General features: G+C 39.2%; 1 protein-coding gene across 1 annotated transcript in view; it reads left to right on the forward strand.

Moving 5' to 3' along the window:
• Positions 1-24,652, forward strand: part of LYST (lysosomal trafficking regulator) — a 3,825,950-nt gene that overhangs the window by 756,300 nt on the left and 3,044,998 nt on the right. The window contains exon 8 of the mRNA XM_044075805.1: positions 703-914. Coding sequence (XP_043931740.1) covers positions 703-914 — 212 coding nt within the window. The remainder of the gene's footprint in view (positions 1-702; positions 915-24,652) is intronic.

Raw genomic sequence — 24,652 nt, forward strand, 5'->3', positions numbered from 1 at the left:
TTTACTGCTAAGTCATGTCCGTGTTGATATTTAATTTTAAATTTTCTTATTTTTTGTTTAGTAGAATGTTATGTTATAACCTATTGTATGTACCCAAACGTGTAGAATACTTGTTTCTGTAGATTGTACAACAAATTCTTTTGCCTGATTGTGTTGTGGAGCTTTTCTACTTGGGCTTCCACTGAAAAAGGCTGTCATGCCCAGTTAGACAATTTCCTGTTATGATATGTAAAATAAAATATATAAACAAACAAATCACTGAAGATTACAATTGGTCAGTAATGCCAGACATAAGAGTTTCAAACTTTATATTGAGCAGAAATGTGTATTTGTTGTAAAATCTGTTGTTCTATTAACTTTTAGTGAATTAGGGTAGTATTTAAAAACTGTCCCCGGTTTTGAGCCTTTGTCCAGAATTCTTGAGCAAAGAAGTTGAGGGGTATGCGTGCAACTTTGTTCTTGTGAACTTTGGATTATGGTTCATTGCAAAGAAAACAACAAATTAAAATGCTTCTTAACTAACCTTAATAAATACAAGAAAATGAAGCTGGATTCCTTTTCCAGTATGCATATTCTACACAGGGTGGGGATAATGTTGAGAAGTAGGGTGAAGTACAAGTTCTAAATAAGTTTCAGTCTGATTTGTGAATTCATGTCATATGACTAATGGGACAGTAATTAAGAATTTTGGATTGCTTTTAGGAGCAAGTGTGAAGCAGGATGAAACCCTTCTGCACAGTGGCCCAGATGAGAACATTATGAAAGGAGAACTGATATATCCTGAGATCTGTTCACTGCTGCTCCACCTTCTGTCTACAGGAAGTCCTAGTTTGGCCGTGGTAACGCATTACTTCAAGTCTTTGATGAGAATTGTCAAGCACAGTGAGAAGAATGCTAATTTAATCATCCAACAGGTAAGAGTGAGAATTATAATTAGGTTCCTTGCTATATGTTTGTGACTTTTAAGAGAGTACATAACTAATTTGTACTACTTACTGTACTAGAAGCCGGTCATGTGTCAAATTTTGAGTATGTTTCTTCACATTTTTAAATGAGGTATAACTGCAAAACATTCCATTATAGGAATCAGTATTAATTTGATTTTGTTCACATGGTGTGATCATGTAGTAGTGTAACTGCAAGAAAATGTATTTCTTTCTTTAATTTCAGACATCTAGAATTCTTTTTTAGTTTTGTACAGTCTCCTGCAACACTGTAGTTAAAAGGTAGTTAAAAGGAGACCAAGACTGCACTTCATATCAAAAGTGGATTGGATTGTACCTGTCCACCTTCACAAATTTTCTGTGATATTTCTGAAGTGCAGTACTTGCATCTTTTCACGCACACACACACACACACACACACACACACACACACACACACACACACACACACACACACACACACAAAATAAAGATTGAGTTAGCATTTAGTAAGCCATACTGCTGTAAACCACCAAGCAGCAGTCTGTGTAATACCCTTCTCTTCCAGCAGTAGCAGCATTGGCCAAGCCCAAAAGCAGCACCTTAGTGAGACTGGGAACTAGTCTACAGCCCCCCACTAAAATGTCACTGTAATGTACAAAAGACTGCTTATTTTGAGTTTCTTATTCAGGTTTGTACTTCTGTGTAATAAGGCAAGCAGGCAGCATAAGGCTTTCTTGTACAGTTGTGATCAGTCCTGAAAAAATCAGCAACAGCATTTGGAAGAGCTTTTTTTATTACTGTGGGTCCACAGTGGATTGAGGCAAGGAAAGAGCTCTGGGGTTCTTTCCAGCTGGGCATTAGTGGTGGCACAAGTTTTATTCAGTTAGTTGACAACATTGCACTAAACAGGTTCTTCTGTTCTGCAGTGCAACACATGACTGAATACCACTTCACCTGCTTGGGAGATATGAAACATCATCTGGCTGTGTGGAAGCAGATGAGTTGAGTTTTATTTATTTATTTTTTATAAAAATGTAGTAGATCCATCAGTAATTTTCTTCCAGTCATAACAAGTTGTCTCATTTGGTGGAAAATAGCAAGAAATGGAGGACTTGCCCTGTTCTTTCTATTGCTGGGACCTTGCATACTTAGCTGAACTTCAGACTGGACAGTTGCTTAGGCAAGGTGCAAGCTTCTTGCTTAGGGGTTTTTTGGTTATAAGAGGAGGAAAGCCAGGCAACTTTGTGTTACTGTATACTAATTTGGCTGTATCAGTAATATTTTCTTGGAAGCTGTTTACATTGACAGTAAGATATTTAGCTAAGGTAGAACAGAAAAAGATGTGAAAGACAGATTGTTCTTAGAGTTATTAGCCAAGTTGTAAGTATGAGTTTTTTGGGGTGAATTATAAAAGGAAAGTAGGACAGAGAAAAATAGACCATGATAATTTATAAGAAGTACTTTCTTTTCAAAGCAGGCAGTGTGTGTGAAGAATTTTACATTCTGTTTACTTGAGTTTTTATATCAGTTATATATATAAAACTGATTGTTCTGTCTGCTGCAACTAGTGTAGTTTGAAGTTTAGCTCAGGCTTTTAATGTCTTGGATGTGTGTAAACTGTAGTGTGGTATGGTGTCTCAGACAGAGAAAAGTAACTGAGTGAGTGCTTCATATCATAATAGTCCTGTATATTTCCAGAAGTCTGTTGGGACTGGGTGTTGCTTCATGTTGGAATCTGTATGAACAGCACTTGTGTATACAGAGCCATACTGCACATTTCCTTATAGACCAAGCAGAGGAGGTCACCTCTGAGTAACCTACAGGAAGCAAACTATGACTGTTCCTAAAGCCTCTTTGTGTTTCATTTTTCAGTGTTACCTTTCTAGTATGGAAGTGGTTTGTTTGATGGTTTGTAGAATGCATTGTTATGTTTAGTAGTGGGTCAGATCAGTGAAGTGTACTGTGGTCTTCCTGGTGTGACTACATATGTCCTTTACAACTGAATGGGCCACAGAATATACTTTCCTCGTTTTGTTAGATACACACTGGTCAATGTGCAGTGACTCAGATCTTTGTCTCTTCTTCACATTTCTGAGGTCTGGTGCATGTTCTCTATGTACCTTTGGACTTTCCTTTGGTACTCTAGTCTTCTTCCACCTCCGAGAAACATGCTTATTGCTTAACTACACTAAATGATTTGTGTGCATGTGTGTGTGTGTGTGCATGTGTTCATGCGTGTGTGCGTGTTTGTATGCATGCAAACGAGTGTGTGTTAGGTTCTGATGTCTTTCAGCTATCATTGCCTGCTCAGCTCTAGGCATTCCAAAGTGTGTATGTGTGTGTGTGCATGTGTGTGTGTGTTAGGTTCTGATGTCTTTCGGCTATCATTGCCTGCTCAGCTCTAGGCATTCCAAAGTGTGTATGTGTGTGTGTGTGTGTGTGTGTGTGTGTGTTAGGTTCTGATGTCTTTCAGCTATCATTGCCTGCTCAGCTCTAGGCATTCCAAATTAAAAGATGACCTCACTAAATTTTGGAAGGCTACAACTAAGTGAAAAAGCTAAGTATCACTAGCAAAACAAATTCTGTCCTCAGTAACAATGTATATACTGTAATATTTTAATGCATTGTAGTAGAATCCAGGATAAAACTTTACTCATTTGCCTTTTTACCTCAGTGGCAATAACATTAAATATTCATTTTGGATGATTTCTTTTTTCAATTGGATGATTTTTTTTTCTAATGTGTTACAGAAGTCTTTGGCACCCAGTAAGAGGACAGACTGCTGCATTTCTCCACAACATGACTGTCCTTCCTTTGTACGGCAGCAGTTTCACCTGGTTTCGTTTGTAAAATCTTCCCATGTCAGGTTCAACTGAAACTCCAAACCCCACCATACTCTTAAAAATGTTGTTTAGCTCTATTGCTGACCCATTTCCAGTATTTTGACTGATTTGTCAAACAGGGCCTTGTTTCTAGGGTCTAAAAAAGGCACTTATTGTACTCAAAAAGGAAGAACAACAGTACATTACACATTTATCTTTCCACAGCTGTCTTTCTCATTTTATCTGAGGCTGTAGAAAAATGCATCTCTTCACATTTGCTTCAGCATCTAAGCAGGTACAGCCTTATCATGAATTCACAACATGTATTCGGGCCTAACCATTGCAGTTACGCTGTCCTACTGAATACGTTTATGTACATCCGTGACCAAATAAATTATGGTGAAATTATTGTATCCATCTGTGTGAACTTCTCCAGAACATTTGATACTAAGGGCCAGGTAGTTTGTCTTATAACTCTAAATAGCTATGGCCTTCTCGTGATTTTAATTAGCTGTGACCTTTCTGTCAGTGGTACTATATAGATTAAGGGGTATCTGAAAGGAAGACACCAGATTGTTAGAAATGTGCTGTTTTGCATCTGTTATTGTTGAGTTCATCAGCGTTTGTTACTAGAGCCACTCTCATTATTTATTTTATTTGACATTTGTTTACCGGAATGGTCTAACTGGGCTTAGTAGCCCCTTTTCAGTGGAGGCGCATGGGCAAAAGCTTCACATGTAAGAGAAAAGCAATACAGTACAATGTAATGTTATAAATGTAAGCCAACATCGATTTGATTCAGTCAGTGACAGTTGTACTTGTTTACAATTTTAGAAGAACAAAAGACTTTTAGTACCACAATAAACGTGCAGAAGTTACAGTAATCATAATTTATTCACAGAAGACAAAAAGGAAACTCGCAGGACTAAACTAGTGAAAAACTACTAGATTAATCCCAACTTAATCAGCACATAGTCCAATATTTCAGAACAGCTGTGGGATACTGCAAAAGTAATTGTACAGTTTAAAAGATTTAGTTAAGATTTAGTTATAAGTATTATGAGAGTCCATAATCTTAACTTTCAGGGCTGCGGATGAGGTGAAGAGGAAAAGCAGGGATGGAAAGAGTTGGGGGATGGCGAATTGATACAACATATTAGCATGGGGATGTGCAGGAGCATGTCTAGTTGTCATCTGGGTATGTTTTAAGTAGACTTTTGAATGAGATGGGGTTTTCTGTAGTGAGAATATTCTGAGAGATAGAGTTCCGTTTATGAAGGCTATGGTTTGTCTTTGTGAAGAAGCCAAACTGGCCCCAGTATACTGCTGGCTTTGTCAACACTTCTTACACATAATGCTATTACCATGGTCAGTACTAAACAGCATTCCATCCTTGCCTCACTGAATCTGCAGCTTAAAGCTATGTGACTACATCATATTGCTGCTAAGATGAAAACTGTACTCTTCGCATGCAAGAACTAAAACTGGCTGTCAGTCTAACAACACTATACTGTCCATTGCAAGTTTCATCTAAGCACTGTCTTTCTTTAGCCTTTTTAAACAAGTCACCCGTAGAAGTAATCACAACAAAATTTCTTGGTACCGTAACTGATAATCAGTTACAATTTTGAAAGTGTATAGATAATGCTGCATCTAAAACCATGTGGAATATAGGTATGCTGTGTAGACCTAAATCATTTGTTTCCCAGTGTGCTGTGTTATCTGCTGCTAATATGTAGTTATTCCCTTTGTGCCTTTCTGTGCATCTTTTAACTAACCTACAGCTGAAGTGGGTTGCAGCATAATAATTAGATTCAGTGCAGGATATCACTGTAGAGCACACAATTGCCTTTAACCATTCATAACTTGAAATGGTTGACATTTAACCAGCAGCTGTCCATAATTCAGTTGATATTCGCTCATAAGTTCCATTCCTTTCTACCTGTCAGGGTAGGGAACATCTGAGGAGTATTTAGCAGAGCTCCTTTTCCTTCCAAATTAAAATCGTAATTTTAATGCTAAAAGACTGTAACTGTCAATATAGCTTGATTTCTGAGGCTGTGGTGGCATTGTGGTTTATTAATTTTGCTTAAAGCAAAAAAAAAAGTGATTCTGGCAGTTTGGAGCTGCTACGAATGAGGTCAGGCTGAATTTCAAGCTAAATAAAGACCGTCTTGAAACTAACCATGAGAATTTGCTGACTTAAAAGGTAAGCAGCATGGAGGAAAAGAAATCTGAGTCAGTAATGTCCGAATTGCACAAGATTAATAGGGATTTATTGAATTGTATTAAAAGGTCAGGTAAATGAATGGAAGAAGTGGAGGCAGCTGACCAGCTGGTAGAGGTGAAAGGGACTTAGAGGTGAAATTAAGAATAACCACCTCAGAGGCAATGTTGCAACTTTTCAAGGCTAAATTTCTGAGTATAGAAAACATTAACAGGCATAAAACTGAAGGTTGAGGGGTTGAATTGTTGGAGTTCATGAAAGAAATGTTGGTATAATGCACTGGTCTGCAAAGAAATGAAACAGGAACGGAGGGAGCCCATGATGTTTTTCCATCACAATCAGGCTGACCAAAGCTTCATAGACTACTCTTAGTTCACGTCTGCACCTGTGGTCTTAACGGAAATGATTTATCAGAGCTGTGGGCTTCTTAAAAAGAAATAAAGGTGGAGGAAACAGGAGTGGGGTGTGATCATGATTATTTAGTTGATAGAGAGCAGATTTCATAATGCAGTGTAGATGTGCAGGAGAGGGAATTTTATATTTAAACTGTTGTATCCAGTCTGCTTCAGAATGAGTCTTTCCAAGGGCATGGTCATGTTTTATGTTCCTGAAGATGCAGAGGTTAAACTCCAGTCCAGTTTTTCATGGTGATGGTGAGGGCTCATTGCAGATGTCAGGTATTGCAGAAGAAGACTGCTGCGCAACTTCAGGGCAGCTGGGAAGGGGAACAAAGTCACTTTTCTGGATTTTAAGATAAGGATGTTAAAAAGGCAGAAAGTAGCTTTTCTAAGGAATCAGAAAGGGAATTAAAAAGAAAGGTTCTAATCAAGACTGCAGAATACTGTAAGTGAAGGTGTGTTACCTGAAAGGTATTTAGCTGTCTGGACACTTGGAGTATTGTTGATTTACCTGAACTAAATATAGGTATAATCTTTGTTATTGCCAAAGTGTTTACACTAACTTTTAAAAAACTGGGATATATAAGGTACTGGACTTAGTTTTAATACAAGTTCAGTCTTCCATCTCTACAAAATAGTGTGCATGTTGCTGGTGTATAACATACCAAAGCTCTAGGTGAACAGTGGTGCTTTCCCTTTAAGATTCAATATTCTAAGATAGTTGTGGCATCTTTGGAGAATATTCTGTAAGAAGGAAATCCATTGTCTCCACCTGCCTGTCCAGGTGGGTAGTAGAATGTTATGGTTCAGTAAACTGAGGAAGCATTTAAAGGAGCATTTTAGGACTGGACTGAAAATAAGCTACAAAGAGTCAGCCAAAGAGAAACAATATGTTTAAGAAGGAATAGTATATTTCTGTGTAGCTCTGACTGTGATTTAAGTGTGAAATAATGAGTCTGTAATTTTTGTATATTACTTCATGCTGAGGGGAAAAGCATGTTGGCCATACTGAAACAATTTTTTGGGCTTCAGCATTTAACTCTGGTGAAATATCTTAAAAGTCAAGATGCAGATGTGACAGTAATTTGAAGTGAGAAGGGCTGGTGTGTGGGTGGGGGCTCTGAAATAGATGAATGATGCATTGGGAAAACATAACATGCTTCTCCTGGCTATAGCTAAGACTGCAGTTTATGTTCATCCAGAATCTGTTTTCTGTTATCTCCTTATCTCCTACTTGGGATCATAATAGAGAAAATATAAAATATTATTTTGCAATTTTTTAATGTTTGTACAAACCATGGAATGTTAGTGTGATTTTCTTGAGTTATACTGTCTACTTATTCCTAAGACATTTTATACAGGTTTAGAGTAAGAACGCCCTGCTTACACCGCAGGAAATCTGAGTTCATTTAGTGTTTCAGATAACTGTAGGAGCTGGCTGGTGAGGATGGGAGTGAGTGGACACTTCTGGCCATCTTCTTCTCAAAAGCTTCAACTGCACCTAGGTAGAACTTTGTTTGATTTGGTTTTGCATCAGCAGTTACCTTCATTTCTAAGGCCCAAAATGGTAACATACATTAATAGTGATCTGAAACATAATGTAATATTTGCAGGATTATTATAGAATGCTAATGTTTTTTCAAATCCTGTAAAAAGATCCAAAGCATTTTTATACATTAAGAAAATTAGGCCACTGGTTGTATTACTGCAAGAAACACATTTGAATGACATTGAGCTTTTGTAACTAGAGATCCTTGGATATAAATATTAGGGTTTTACCATATTCATTTGGAGACCATAGGAGTGTTGCTATGTTGTTACAAAGAAATATGGCTTTTGAGCAGCTCCAAAATGTAATACAGGTGAATATGTATTTAATAAGAAGGAAACTAGAGAGAGTGAGTTGTACACAATTGTAAATATATATATGTCTCTCAACAGTGATTGTTCAACAAATGTGTGGGTCATGATAGAGGAGGGATGGTTTTCTGGGTAGAAGACTGAAAACATTTTTTTTAATAAGTGATAAGATATGTGCATTAGGGTGATATACCTGTAAGTATGGTAGACTGATGTGGATAATAGATGTGCATGAGGCATTAAGGCTTCCTAGAAATGCGTGTATGTTTTCATACAGTTCTAAATCATATTCAAGAATAGACAAATTAATGCTTAACAATTAGCTTAAGAGCTTGCATGCCTGTCTTGTTTCTTTTGTCAGACAGCTCTGTATTCTTTGAGAGATTATGTGAACAAGAAAAGTTTGAGGGAAATTGGAGAGTTAACCTGCATTTTTACAAATCATCAGCACAAGCAGGTAGGTGTACTAGATGTAAAACAACTCAATGTAAAATGTGTATTACATTTTATATTAAATTGTTCTCCTTCTAGTTTTCCAGTTTGTGCTTTTTTTTGTTTAAAGTTTTAGATCCTAATAATCCCATCCATCCGATCTGACTGATGGGCCTTTGGGTGACTTGTAGGATCTGAGCTAGCAAAACTAGTGCTTGAGCTGGGTCCATATTAAAATCGCGAAAGCTTACTTTTGTGAATACAAAGTAATCGACACATAAATGTTGAAATCCAAAACCAGTGAAGGACGAAAAAAGCGAAAATGACAACGTTGAACGTATTCCCAGAAGCAACAGCGGCATACAGGTAAGGTAAACCCAACGGAACAAACCTAAGGCAAAACACTTTTTAAAATGTTTTTGCAGGGGGGCAACCCCCCCGCACCCCCCGACTTAAATATACCAACTCCGAGACCGCACTACAGTGGGGAAAAGGATTTATTTCCTCATCCCCACGATCACCCTGCTGGCCAAAAAAAGGACGTTCGACATTCCAAATTCACTTTTTTCGCTCTTTGCTATTTTAGGACTTCGACATTTATGTGTCGATGAATGTGTATTCGCAAAAGTAAGCTTTTGCAATTCTAATATAGACCCCTTGAGCTTCTTTAACTTTTTATTCCCATAATGCATCCGTTTTTAAAGCTACCCCAGATTCCTTTTTCCACAAAGCAATTGGACATAGGTCTCACTCAAAACAAAGCTTAAGTGCTCCATCTCTTGATACATGGCTTATATCTTACTGCTAATTTCTTTGTCACTTTTTACTTCCTCATATGTTATTGTGAACTGCTTGTGAATCACTTTTCACAAATCTTTCCCTAGTGTTGCGTAGGACACTGGCTTGCTGTGGCTCTTTATCAAGGCATTTTTCCAAAACAAAAAGTGTGTGTGTAGATATACTAAATTTCCAAAATTGTCATCATTTTGCATACTCTGTATAGTAGCTTTTACACCCTTACTGTAGTGTTACTGTTTAACAGCTTTTATTAGTCTTTGTATTTTGTGTGTATATTTGTCTGTATGTACTTTATCTCATTACTAACAGATTAAAATAAGAAGAGCTCCAAAAAGTGCTTAAAATGTGAGCACAGAATCTCGACCCGCAATAAACATGGTGTGCCTGGGGGTATAGCGTTTGCTTGCAAACTGCTCTGTATATAAAGTCCTGAGTCCCCATACTTTGTTGGACTGGCAGAATCAACTTATCAAAAGGTTGTTGCCTCCAGACCCCCTGAGGCAGTCAAGCCCTAAAAAGACAGGGACAGGAACCAAGGAAACATGTAGTAAAATGAGTGAATACAAAAAAAGAAAGATCGATGACATGGTTGCTTCATTGGCTACAATGGTAGTGAGGTTGGCTGCCTTTGATGCCAACAAATTCTTTTACTTCAGCTCCATTGACCTTAGAGACTATACTGTTTCCTGACAGATCTCCAAAGAGATTAGTCGAGCTTCCTCTGTGGGAAACTATTTTTTCTGATCTTGGCCTTCTTTTACTTCTGTGCTGCCATTAATTGGCAGACTTGTACGTCTTCATACATCTATGCCCAGAAATATCTGCACTTCATCAGTGCAAACTTTGTGGACCAGGGTCGATAAAATCTTGGACTTTTTCCTTAACAGTAAAGGGCAACTTTGCTCCCCACCAGTTGTAATTCCCTCCCTGGTCAAATCAGAACACAAGTCAATCACATTCAACTTAAAACTGAAGTTGGAAGCATCTTTCAATACCTCTATATTCAGAGATGATGACACTGAGAAGTTCAAAAGCCCCATCTATTTTGATGATCCTACTGGTTATGCGGAAACCTTTACCATCAAGTTCTATACACATGTAAATAGTTACATAGCTGCATCTGTACTCGTCAGAAGTAAATAAAACACGTTTTAAAAACAATCCCTCTGTGGTGAATTCCTAGTGTTATAGAGCACAGGCTCTATAATAAAAGAAAAAAAACTCATTACATGCAAAAAATAAAATTAATCTCTCAAAAGCCAATAACGTTCTTGCTAAAGTCAATAAGGAACTGTGGTCTCTGATCAGATCAACCAAAGCTAAATGTCAGGTAAAAACAGCCACCCAAGTGAACACTAACCGCAAAGCCTTCTTTAACTGTGCTAGAAATCTCAAGAAACAATGCTCAGGATTGTGTAGAGGTGGAGCTAATAGTAAGGGGTATTATGTACAGTGACCGCGAGGACATAGGAACTGTACTATCAGACACATGTATTTTAAATTTCATTTCCTTCGCTCCCCTCTTATATTCCCAGATCACGTACTTACATTTGCACACACATCTCAGATCTCACAAGAACAAGTCCTCAAAGCCCCATCTAAAGCCAAAAGCACTCCTTCTGTGGGGCCGGATAACATACTTGGATACCTGCTGGTCTACATGAAAAATTACTTGTCAAACCCCTTACTGAGATTTAGTGTTAGCCTCCAAACAGGTTTCATTCCAGATTAATGGCAGACAGCAACAGTCATCCCGTCTTGCACAAAGATGTAGCATCAACGGACCTAGGTAGTTATAGACCCATAAGCCTGACCAGCCTCATCTGTAAGTCTATCAAAAGGATCATTATGGAATTAATAAATAATGCCAGTTCACATTCATCAAGGGCAAATCCTATCTACTTAACCTAGTTGACTTCTTTAAGAAAGCAATGGATGAAGGAAAATAAGTACACATCGCACAGCTAGATTTTGCAAAGGCATTCAAAATGACCCCACAGTCAGATATTATAGATAAACTCTCCCAGGTAAACGTAAATCCTTGTGTAACTCTTTGGATAGCAAATTTGCTTACAGCTAGAACCCTAGGAGTTGGGGTGGGCAGCTGTTCCTCCTCCAAAAGACTTGTCACTAGTGGTGTACCTTAGGGTTCAGTCCTTGGGCTACGCCTCTTTGGCATTTGCTTATTAGAGGTCAAAGCAAATGTTAATGATTTATGGGTAACAGAGTTTTCAGGTGACTGTAAGTGTAATGCATTTACAGCCTCTGTGAGGAGATCTTAATCCTCCAAGAGGACCTTTCCCAAGCAAATAGATGATGATAAAAAAATAGTCTAAAGCTAAATGCCAAGAAATGTATAATTGTATCCTTCAACTAACATGACTTCCCTTATAACTATTAAATTGACAACACACCCCAGAAAATTGATGCTGTAGTTAGGACCTGGGAACCTGTGTCAGTAACAAACTGTCCTTTGATCACCATGGCATCCATATTTGTAAGGAAGTCCTTTTTCATTGCCCAACTTGTGTCTAAGGGTGTGGTCTCCAGGTCTATCGATGTAACCATTCCAATGTATGCCTCCCATTTGGCTGATCATTCAGTATTATACCCTATTCATTATGTACCTGTCCAGTCGTCTGTTGCAGCTGGAGTGACCACAGTGCTTATTCACTAAAAAATCAAGGACCTAAATCACAACAAATGTTGAGGCAGTCTCAAAGCCCATGCTCCTCTTCTCTAGAGCCTCAACAGACCCTAACCTCTCATAGGTTGGTACTAGGCTATCGGCACTAGGGTTTATACAAGCCAAGCCATAACAATTCCCTGGATATTTCTTCCCACAATATTTACTTCCCTGGACCCCTGTCTAGCAGGATGACTGACATGATCCCCGGGGTGAATTTCCTATCTCCCATCCAATCGTTAAGGTTCCTTTTGAAGAGGGCCAAGGCGGCGCTCTGCTTGACATGTATGGACAGTCTGTCCCAGAGTATGGGGAGGCTCTGAGTCAGGAACCTATACCTCCAGCATGTTTTGTTCATTGTGATGACAAGGTTTAGATCCCTGGAGCGTGTGGCTCTGAGGGATTGGGATTTCTTTAAGTGGAGCATGTCCAACAGCTCAGGGTTTAACATGGCCTTGCATGTTAAGCAGAGATCGCCTCTGAGTAGATTATATGCCACAGAGTATAGCTGGAGTTTTTTTTAGATGGTCAGCATAGGGTATCTGCTTTAGGCCTGTGATTCTTTTAGTGAGGTATTTCTGCTGCCTTTCCAGCTGTTGCAGATGTCTTGTGAGGTACATACCAAACGGGGCGTTGTACTCTATAATGGGTCTAATGAGGGGTGAGTACAGTGGGACAATGACCTCCTTTTTCCTGGATGAAAAGCCCTTAGTGATGAGGTGTGCCACATAGTAGGATTTCCTGACTGTTGTGACGATGTGGTTATCGAAGGTGAGACCACTGTCCACCTGTGTCCCTAAGTCTCTCATCACACCTGTTACACATTTGCAACATTCATGGTAGTGTGAACATCAACTCGAGGGATCTTGGTCTCTTTGGCAGTATGAGTAGAGCATATGTTGCACATAAAGGAAAGTATTTCTCTTACGTTATTCAAATATAATTTGGACGAACGGATGAGAAACCATAAATTAACTCCTAGTTTGGCACCTGAGTCCCTTATGGATAGGGGCAGCAGGTAAATCTCCCAACATGTCCTTGTTTTGTCTGCCCTTGGTTTGTACATACCAAAATATAAGAGCTAAGACTTCTTAAGATCTCATAGGTCTGTAGAACAAGTACCTATGAACCCTAAAACTCCTCTCCTGCTCCCTAAACCTAAATCTCTTTCCTGACTACTGCTGCCCACTTGCTTGTCTTTTTTTCGTAAACTTGTTTATTGAATTATCACTTAAGATATAGGAAGACATTTATGTAAAAGAAAACAAATCATATTAACATATTCCCAGTTACAAACATTATACATCACATATATTCATTGTTATAACTATCATCAGTCCAACATTATATAAATTGCTCAATTCCTGCCTTCCCTTATACCTCACTCCTCCTCCGAAACATTCCCACAATTTACATTTTTTTGTGTGCAATTTGTTTGATACCACTTCAGTTCTTCTATCTCTGTTAAAATATTCAGTACATACAGTAGACTTTGATTCCCATCTTTTAGTAAATGTTTTTTTTTTGGCAGCCACCAGGATTTAACTTAACAAGGCCTTGCTATATCTAGACAATTCAGATCCTGTATTCCAGTTCAAAAAATGTCTGTATTTACACCCTTTTGCTCACCCAATATTTCTGACAGGGTAAAGTTTGCCAGCTCATTACACTCCCAAAACATAAGTTCCCAGTTACCTCTTTCTTTTCCATCACAGCTCCAGCATTTGCCATCTACTTGAGTCTGATTGAGGAGTAAAAGTACCTATGCAAACATTTGCAAGCAAAATCCAAAATCTTATAGACTTTCTTGCATATTTGAGAGCTATACATATATCCTCCCATTGTTTCCTTGTGAACTGCTTATCCAGTCTCTCAAACTTTTCAAACCTCCTCTGATTGATTCCTGTAGTTATTGTGCAGTATTTTATCTGCTTTACTAATTATCCCTTTTTTAACAGCAGTTTCTGTTCTAGATTCAACTAAAAACTCTACAGAGCAGGTCTTCCACTTCGGATTCCCTGATCCCTTTCTGTTTAATATACTGTGATATCAATCCCTGATAGGGAGGACAGTGTCTAGGCACCAGTCCAAATGTCTTCTTGGGCTCTTCCCAATCTATTACATTTGCCTATCTAGTTATTTGCTGCCAACTATTACATTTGCCTGTCTTGTTATTTGCTGCCAATGCTTTAGTTCCCTTGCCAGTTTTCTCCAGTAAATTCCAGTCCCTCCGTGCCTATCCTGTATACCAGTAATTGCAGTCATCCCTATATGCAGCGTCTCCTTTCTCCATTCTTTTGTTGTATTAGTTCTTAGAATACTTTCTGCTCTTTATGAATATATATAAATATATATATATTTTTTTTTTAATTTCTCCAAATCTTTTGGGTTTCTAATACCATGATGGGAATGGACCCCAATCCTAATTCAAAGTACGATTAAAGTTCATGAAATTAGTATTGTTTCACTCTTTGATGTGAGCCAAAAGTGCTCTTCGTAGCACCCACAATGTGCCCAGTAATGACTCCTTCTGCAGTTTGTATGCGGTTACATGGATTGGTAGCATGTCTAAGTAAGATTGTAGACTCTTTTTTTATAAGACCCCGTTGCTCCTACTACTATTGGGACTGTCTGGGTAACTTTCTTCCACATTGCTTTTGTTTCTGCCTGCAAATCCTGATATTTTATGACTTTGTGTCTCCCTGTGTGCAGGACACTGTAGTCACTGGGTGTGATGATTTCAATGATCAATGCTACTTTTGTCTTCTTTTCTTGTACTACTATATCTGGTTTTCTAGCATTTTTTGAACTCTTGGTAATGGGTGAGGACATGTGATGTAGACTTTATCATTTTTTATTATGCTTTTTGGCTCATGTTTCCAGTGTTTTTTAGCCACTTCATTACCATAATGTTTACACAATCCCCAGTGCAGCAGTCTTGCCACATTTTTATGCCTTTCAGTATACAGTCCTTCCACCATTAGTATGTCATAACCAGCAACAAAGTGTGTGACTGTTTCCAATTCGGTTTTACAAAACCTACATTTGTCTGTTTCTCCCACATGTTCAACAGACTTTGTAAACCAGTGTGTACGTAGCCCACTATCTTGCGCTGCCAATATTAACCTTTCATCTCTTGGTTTTAATTCGCATCTCATTAACCATTCCTGCATTCGTTCCTGACCAACATGAGGTCATTGACCTTATAAGGCCTTTCACCTTGTATTCTTTTTTGTTTTTGGCACATTCAGTTGCTGCCTGATTTTTATCTACTTCTGGTTTGATTTCCATTCCTGCTTGATGCTGATATGCTTCTGCTAAATTAAGCAGAGAAGTCATCTTAGGTTTATTCTTCTCATGTTTCAGAACTTTCATACATTTGGGTCTCATGAGGTCAGCAGATGTGTGGAGTCCCACGATTGCAGATCCATACATGTAATCAATTTCAAGAAAGCCCAGCCCTCCTTCAGAATGGGGAATTTATCATTTTGGTATACACTGATTTTTATTAATCATTTGGTGAGCCTGAAGCATCCTTGTTTACCTATCTAATCTATCCGACATGTTTTGGGGCCAGTCACACTCCAAAACTGTAAGTTAGGACAGGAAGAGCAAATTGGTTTATAGCTTGGATTTTGTTCCTAGATGTCAGTGCTGTTTTCAGAATTAATTTAAGTCTTCTAAAGTATCCCATACTAAGTTTTATTTGCATTTGTTCATGTTTTATTGTTGATCCTTCATCAGTTCCCAAATATTTATACACTCCCTCTTGCTCCAGTTCTTTTATATCACATTCATGCCCCAAACTGATGTTTTCCTGATGCTGCAGTTTTCCTGCTTTAAAGGTTGCTTTTGCACTTATCAAGACCAAATGACATTCTTATATCATCTGAAAATGTTTTGACAACCTGCAGCTATGCTTTCAGTTCCTCATCTGATGAGCTATACAGTTCTAAATCATCGACAAAGAGAAGATGAGAAGTCGTTATACATTGTTGTTTTCTAGGAGCCAAATTGTAGCTGTAGCCTAAGCTGTTAAGTAAAGTAAACAGCGTAATGGATTAATAGCAAGGCAGAATAGCAACGGCGGAATATCCCCCTTTGAATTTTTATCCCTTGGATAATAATCTGTCCTTTATCGTAGCTTAATTGCAAAGTGATCTACCACTCTTTCATGGTCATTGTAATATAGTCGATCAGTGTAGGGTGTATCTTATACATTTTTAAGCACCCTTTTATCCATGAATGTGGGATATTATCAATTTTTTTTATACTCGGTCCATGCCATACTTAAATTCTTCCCCTTTTTACAGTTCTCTAGTATGACTTTATTTAACAACAAATGATCCTTTGTTCCATATGACTTTCTGTTATTGAGTTTTCTTCTAAATGACTATAAACTCTGTCAGTATTAATTCCCATGTATAGTTATGCGTTGTCGGAAGGCAAGTTATTAGTCTATAATTTGTAGGGTAGCTTTCAAGGGCACTCTTAACTAGAAGTATTGTTTTGCCTTTTAGCCAGGTTAGTGTCTGTTCGGGGCACGCTTCTAAATAGTTCTTACTCAGGGTTAAATCTTTGTGCAAAGATGTTAATACTTTTAACCATAAGTTAGGTACTGCATCTGGGCCTGGAGTTTTCCAATTACAGGCTTTTCTTAGCTTTGTTTCAATCTGTCTGGCTGTTACTTCATCCCATTTCATATCCTGCAACCTTTAAACTTCTTATTCTTTCTTTTTCTTCTTCTGTCTATTTAGCATCTTTATGTTCCACAGGATCTTCATAGATGCTTCTCCAAAATGTATGTATTTCCTCTTTTTTGGCGGTCTTTTAATGCCTTTTACCTTGTTTCCCAATTCTCTATAAAACTTTTTGGGTCATCAATAAATTGCTTATTTTGTACTTTTCCTTTGTATTTATTTGTGTATCTTCTAAGTTTTTCCACCTGTGCTGAAATTTTTAGTTTATTTGCGATAGTGCATGATAGATCCTGTTCTGTTCTAATACCGAGCATTGGTTTTATCACATCTATCTTAGTATTTTTGTTGATCTGTTTTCTCTTCTGTAGTTTTCTAACAGTGACACTTCTTGTCTTGGTTGCTTTATAAGTTTCTGTATTTGATACTTCCATGATGGTATTCGATTTCTCCCTTTCCTTTCCCTTGCTACCCTGTGTTCTTGTGGTAGAATTTTATCAGTTATTAATTTAGCAGCACAGTAGTATATACTGTTTACTTCTGTTATATCGCATGGATCTCTAGGGACAGTCCTATTTACTACATTCAATTGTTCTGTCAGACTTCTGACTTTTTGGGTTTTATCGGCCATATGCAGTCTATTTCTCTCACTGATCTTAATATAGCTATCCATGTCTATTAAATCAAGCAACATTTCTCTTAGCTCATTTTCTTCCAAACTGAGGGCACACCCCTTATTTTTCATTTCCTGCAGGCATTCTATAGAAAGTTCTATAGCATCTTCTTGTGGCACCTTTTCTTAAATTTCATCCTGTGCCATCCGTTGTGTCATATGGGAACTCACTGGCCTATCACTTCTCAACATTGCATCAGTTTCCACAGTTTCCTGTTCCTTTCCTTACTGTCTAGCGTCAAGTGTATGTTTATGCTGGTTTCCTGTTGAAGGCTGCAAAATATCCTGATATGGCAGTTGACCAGTTGCTTCCTGTTCCACTGGTTTCCCCTTAATTTGGATGTCCATTGCTCTCTCCTGTTGTGGTGCTTTCTGCATTCCATTTTCTACACTGAATCCTTCACTTTGCAGGTACTCCATAATGTCAGTTTCTATTTATTTAACTTCTCCATTACTAATCTCCTTTTCTACTTTTCCTCTTTGTCTTCTTATTTTTTGTATTGTAACGTTTTCCATGTCTGGATTCCTTTGCCTGTATTTCTCCTCAAATATCTTTGGGGCTGCCTTCTTTATATTGATTAATTTGGCTTTCTCCTTTGCATAAATATTGCACCATATCAAATCTCTATTTCTTTCCCATGTCCATATTTTTTCTCTAGGTTTTGTTATTTATATTTTCACACTTCCTCAGATGCTTCTTTTTCCAAACAGATAAAAGTTTATTGATCTATAACGTGTTTTTCACAAATCTGTTGTATTAATGAATGCAAATTTTCATTTGAAGCTTCTGAAAGTTTTTCTTGCAGAAGTATTTTTCTTTCCTCTAATTTCTCTCTTAATCATTTTGTGTGTCTCGTGTCTGGAAATTCTGGGCTTTTGGCATAATAGTAACAGTACATAATTTCTTTCTTATCCTCAATAGTCACTCTGTCATCTTTATGGCTCTTCTTTGCCCATCAATTTTTGTGATTTTTGTGGACTGCTACTTCCTTCTACAACAGCATCCTCCCGCTTGGTCTAGCCTGGCCCCATTGTAGGAATGTTTCCATATTTTGAGGATTCTGCACTGTAATTCTTTCCAGTCCTGGCACCAGTGCACCTACCATGATTGGGCACTTTTTATCCTGGGGATTGTGCACCCAGCTGCCACTTTTAATTTTGACCTACTTCTGTCCATGATATACGCTGTATAAATACAGCTTAAACATTGAGCTTTGGCCAGCTAATACCTACATGCAATCAACTGGACGTATAAGTGAATTTAAGTAAAACTTTATCTGCACTTTTTTCAAATAATACAGCATTTAAATTGATTTATTTGTGTTGCATTGAATACTATCTGGCTGGAAATTGTGGCTCTGTTTTTTCAGTTAATGCTTGTTAGAATTCCTGCATAGCCAGTGATAAGTAGGGGTAGTTCACTTCATCGATATTCGGTTTCTGCCTTATATAAGTGGTACATTTTATATTATTTTCTGCTTAAACTCTGAGCTTTGGCCAGCTAAGACCTGCATGCAGTCAACTGGACGTATAAGTGAATTTAAGTAAATCTTTATCTGCACTTTTTGGACAGACGAGATCAGACAGGCGTCCCCGTGGACTATGATGTTTGCAGATGACATTGTGATCTGTAGTGAGAGTAGGGAACAGGTGGAGGGGACCCTGGAGAGATGGAGATATGCTCTAGAGAGAAGAGGAATGAAGGGTCAGCAGGACTAAGACAGAATATATGTATGTGAATGAGAGGGAGGATAGAGGAATGGTGAGGATGCAAGGAGTAGAGGTGGCAAAGGTGGATGAGTTTAAATACTTGAGATCAATAGTTCAGAGTAACGGTGAGTGTGGAAGAGAGGTGAAGAAGAGAGTAACAGGCAGGATGGAGTGGGTGGAGAAGAGTGTCAGGAGTGATTTGTGACAGACGAGTAACTGGAGGAGTGAAAGGGAAGGTCTACAAGAGGGTAGTGAGACCAGCTATGTTATATGGGTTGGAGACAGTGGCATTGACAAAAAGGCAGGAGTTTAAGCTGGATGCGACAGAGATAAAGATGTTAAGATTTGCACTGGGTGTGATGAGGGTGGACAGGATTAGGAATAAGTGTATACGAGGGTCAGCCCAGGTTGGAAGGTTTGGAGACAAAGCCAGAGAGGCAAGATTACGTTGGTTTGGACATGTGCTGAGGAGGGATGCATGAAGCTACCAGGTAACGGGAAAAGAGGAAGGCCTAAGATAAGGTTTATGGATGTGGTGAGAGAGGACATGCAGGTGGTTGGTGTGACAGAGCAAGATGCAGAGGACAGGAAGAAATGGAAACAGGTGATCCGCTGTGGCGACCCCTAACAGGAACAGCTGAAAGATGATGATGATGATTTATCTGCACTTTTTTCAAATAATACAGCATTTAAATTGATTTATTTGTGTTGCATTGAATACTGTCTAGCTGGAAATTGTGGCTCTGTTTTTTTCAGTTAATGCTTGTTAGAATTTAGTGCTTGTTAGAATTCCTGCATAGCCAGTGATAAGTGGGGGTAGTTCACTTCATTGATATTCGGTTTCTGCCTTATATAGGTGGTACATTTTGGATTATGTTCTGCTTAATCTCTGAGCTTTGGCCAGCTAAGACCTACATGCAATCAACTGGACGTGTAAATAAATTTAAGTAAATCTTTATCTGCACTTTTTTCAAATAATACAGCATTTAAATTGATTTATTTGTGTTGCATTGAATACTATCTAGCTGGAAGTTGTGGCTCTGTTTTTTCAGTTAGTTCCCAACCCACCCTCCCTGCTTTTGTTTTGGTGTTAATTTTGGTGGCTTTGAAACTGCCCGGCCTCTTGTAAATTTGCATTTGGATACTCCTCCTGGGCTCATCTCATTTGCTCACTGGAAAAAAAATTGCACTTTATTCAACTGATTTTACTGTATTTGTGTTTCTTCCTACTTTATTACTTTATTTTGCTTTTGTGTCATCTTAAAAGTACTCAGTTGTATTTATTACTGTTTGGTGTAACTATCATTCTAAGCCTTTTGGTTTAAGCTCTTGGGATTAAGACCAATTGTTTTACATTAAGAAGGTTTGTGGTCTGCACTGTTTTGGCAGGACAGGTAGCTTACATCCTTCTAAGTTGGGAACTGCTGATTTGAAGGCTCAATGTCTGTTATTCTAAAAGTGTATTAGTTCTGGTTTAAGCACTTGGCTTATAGTGCCTGCATATTTGAACTGTTTCTTACTAAAATTGGTGTGCCTTGTTTGATGGAGCATAGACTAGATCCAGGCCTGCTGAATCTAGCTTTGTTTGTATAACTTGAGCACTAATCCAGGCCTTTTTTTTTTTTTGGAGAAGGTTCCCTGGACCCCAGTGGCAGGAGTGTGCAGTTAGAATTTGCCTGATTGAAGACTACAGGAACAGGGCTCAGTTTTGAGATTTTTTTACTGTTTAATTGGATAATTTGTTTAAAAGCCTTTTCTGATTGCTTGTAGTCATATAAAGCTGTTTTAAGTGTATTTTTTACTGCTTGTAGTGTTTTAAGTATATTTTGTACTGTTTTTGCCTTATCTTTAAAAAAATGTTTCCTACCTTTCTAAGCTAGTGCAGTCCAGTTTTCAGGCTAGTGCTGAATTCAGGGCTGTGTTACAATTTTCTGAGTTGCCCATACCTTACTTGGATAGAAGGAGCTTTCTCTGTTCACCTGTGAGAGAGGGAGCTTTGAGCAGCCATCTGTCCCTGGAGGAGGGGTTCCAGCGAGAAGTTAGTAGTTTATAGGCCATTTTGGGCTAATTTCTCTCTCTTTCATTTCCCTTCTGTAAAACCCGCATTTGCACGGTTTTGCACGTCTGGGCAGCACTGGTTTGCTAGGGCTAAATTTATCCCGTTTCCACCAAGTCTCCTTTTCAGATTTTCCCTTGAAAGTAGTCTAACTCTCAACCTAAGCACTTAAAAACATCCTACAGTCCAGCATTTGCTCAGACCTGATAGCAAGCACTAATATACCCCGACACTTGATTGCCCAGCAGGGCAAGGCTCATTATTCACCCCTCACCAACCAAGCGACTAAGCAGCTCACCCTTCTATTCAGGCATGATTAAAGGACAATTTCAGGTATACTCTCCAGTCCAGCTGATGAACCTGGGTATCCTGTGGCAGTGTTACAACTGCCTCATGTACACAGACAGTCCTCTCCTCCTACCACAAAACATTAACATATGCGAGAGATGCAATTATATAGCTAAACTGGAGACTAAGTTCTCTCCACCCAAGACTGGAGCAGGCAGTTGTGAGGAGAAAGATGTTCATCGTGTTTCACTAGTGCAGTCATTACAATTGGGGTTATCCTGCTGGCAGGCTACCCGCAGTCAGCCTGAATTCCAAAGTCCTGGTCCGGCGTCTGTTGCTGTCGCCTCCTCCCTGACGTCAGTGCGGCAGGGGTATAAAAGATGCAGCCGACACCATTTTCTTCAGTCTTTCTTGCCGCACGGTGCCTGAAGCAAAAGCAGTTTGCAAGTGCCAGTCGGCCGACTCCTGAGATTTTCAAGTTTGAATTTCAGATCCGAAGTCTTCATTAAAGCTAAGTACCCCATTGGAGAAACTTTTTTCTTGCTCCAGACCGATGTCAGAAAAACTTAATAATTGTATTTCTTGTGGGAAGCAAATACCTCATAAGGATTTTCATTCTTAATGTATTCCTTGCCTACTGCGGTGGTGGTGCTGTGGTAGCGTTGTCGCCTCACAGTAAGACACTGTCTGGTTCGATTCTCAGCTAGAGCGTCTTCTGCATGGAGACATGCTTGAATGGGCGTACCTTCGTTGAAGGCTGTGCAGCAGAGCTGGCAACTCGGTACATAAAAATCAGCTGCCAATCATTAGCGGACCGGAGTTCCGCTGTGGCAACCCCTAACCGGGAAAAGCCGAAAGACACAACAACTGTATTCCTTGCCTAGGCCCTGACCACAACGTTGCTAGTTGTCAGTTTTGTGCTAGATTTAACCAACGCACTATTAAGCGTTGGTACGATTTTGCATTTCATTATTTTGGCAGAAGATTTAATTATATAATGCTGTCGGAACAGCCGACTACCGGAATTTATAAAAAGCGCAAAGAAAAGGACAGGCATCCGAGGTACAAAACCGATGAAGCTTCAGTTAAGCCAGTCGCCGGCTCTCAGTGAGGCGCTTTCGCAGCCCCTGAGGCCCGCTACCTCAGAGTCACAGGCTGCTTCCGACTCCCACGTGAAGCCGACTAGGCCGCTGGATACTCAAGGTATTGGACCCTCGGAAACTATTCCCTCAGATGGGTCCAGAGCCGCTGAGCAGGCATCGGCTTCTGAGGGTGTTTTCAGGCCTACACAGTTATATGTAAAAACAGCTTCAGCTTCAAAGGCAAAGACTATAGCACCTCTAAAGACAAAGAAACAAGTACAGCATTCACCAGTACAGACCTCCATGCCTAAAAAACAGATGCTTAAAATGGCCGAAGACCTAATTACTTTGATCAGGGGTTCCCATCCCCCTCCTGATAAGAGACCTAGGCAAGAGACAGAATATGAATCTTCAGATCAAGTTTCCATTTCCTCTGATTCCTCTTCTGAACAGGGATACTCTCTTCCTCCTTATGAGGATTCTGATGCTGAAGTATCTATCCCTTCAGCCTCTCCTCCTGAAGATTATTCCTTTGGGGAGACCCTGCATACTATGAGGGAGCATTTTCATTGGGAAAGCCAAGATTACTCAGAATCTAAGAAAAGGCTCAGAGATTTTCTTTTACTACCTCAGCACAGGCCTCTTGCTATTCCTTCTGTTCTAGACATTGTAGATGATGTATGTATAGAGTCCAGTCTCACTCCTGAATCTTTAACACCAGCTCCTGTTAAGCCAGACAGATACTACAGGGTTCCTGATTCACATAAATTTCTTTATAGAAACCCTGCTGCTGACCCTGAAATTATTTCTCAGTGTCCCAAAGGGATCAAGGCGTCCACTGCAAAAAAACCCCCTATTCCCTCTGATAGGGATTCAAGGGCTCTGGACAGATGGGGGGAAAAGATTTATACTTCTGCTACTTTAGCTGTAAGGGCCTTAAATTGTCAATTTCATATGCTTAAATATCAACAATATCTTATGTCACTACTAAAACAGAAAATGTTGACAAATTCAGAATGTGCAGAAAACAAAGAAATGCAGGATTTATTGCATGCAGCTGAACAAGTGGGAAAGCATACTTTGCAATGTTGTTTTGATTCTCTGGAGGTCTCTTGCAGGGCCGCTGTTATGGGTTCTGTCATTAGGAGGCTTGCTTGGTTAAAGGAACAGAATCTGCCTGATCATGTTAAAGCAAAATTATTAGATGCTCCATTACAGCATGATACCTTGTTTGGTGTTAAAGCAGAAGAGGTGTTGAAGAAAATGGAGGACAAAGCTAAATCTATGCAAACAGTCAAGGATTTCTTACAGGTACAACCTCCCAGATTTAGCAGGAACTGGGCCTGCAAAGAATTGGTCCTTTCCAGTGTCAGACAGGCAACAAAGAGGCAGATACAGATGGCCCAGAGGCAGATCCCAGCCCCAGGGCTCATACAGGTCTAAACAATGGGGTGCTTCTACCTCCAAAAATGGAGAAGATAAATCACAGCCATACAGGAAACAGTCTCAATGAATTTCCCCTGCCAGCACCGAGCACCTATCTTTTGGCAGCCCCTTTAGGGGGAAAACTAGCACTTTTTTTTCACAAAATTGGCACATGATTACCCAGGTTAAATGGGTCCTGAATATAGTTCCTCAAGACTACAGGTTCCATTTTTACACCCTGCCAAGGGCAAACGGCATGCCAGATCTGCCACTCAATCAATGGGCAGAGGCTCAAAAACAAATTTCAGCCCTCATGGACATGAGGGCCATTCAGCGAGTGCCACAGCAAGAGCAGGGACTAGGATTTTACTCAAGACTCTTCTTGGTGCCCAGAAAGGACAATGCATGGAGACCAATACTGGACCTGTCTATTCTAAACACATTTCTAGATATTCCGAAATTCAAAATGTTGACTTGCAGCAGCTTCTTCCCATGCTGGGCAAGAAGGCATGGCTTGTGACTTTAGACATAAAAGAGGCATACCTGCATGTCCCAATCAGACTTTCATGCAG

Source organism: Protopterus annectens, chromosome 1.part1 (genome assembly GCF_019279795.1).
Source record: "Protopterus annectens isolate FY-2018-M chromosome 1.part1, PAN1.0, whole genome shotgun sequence".
Lineage (NCBI taxonomy): Eukaryota > Metazoa > Chordata > Ceratodontiformes > Protopteridae > Protopterus > Protopterus annectens.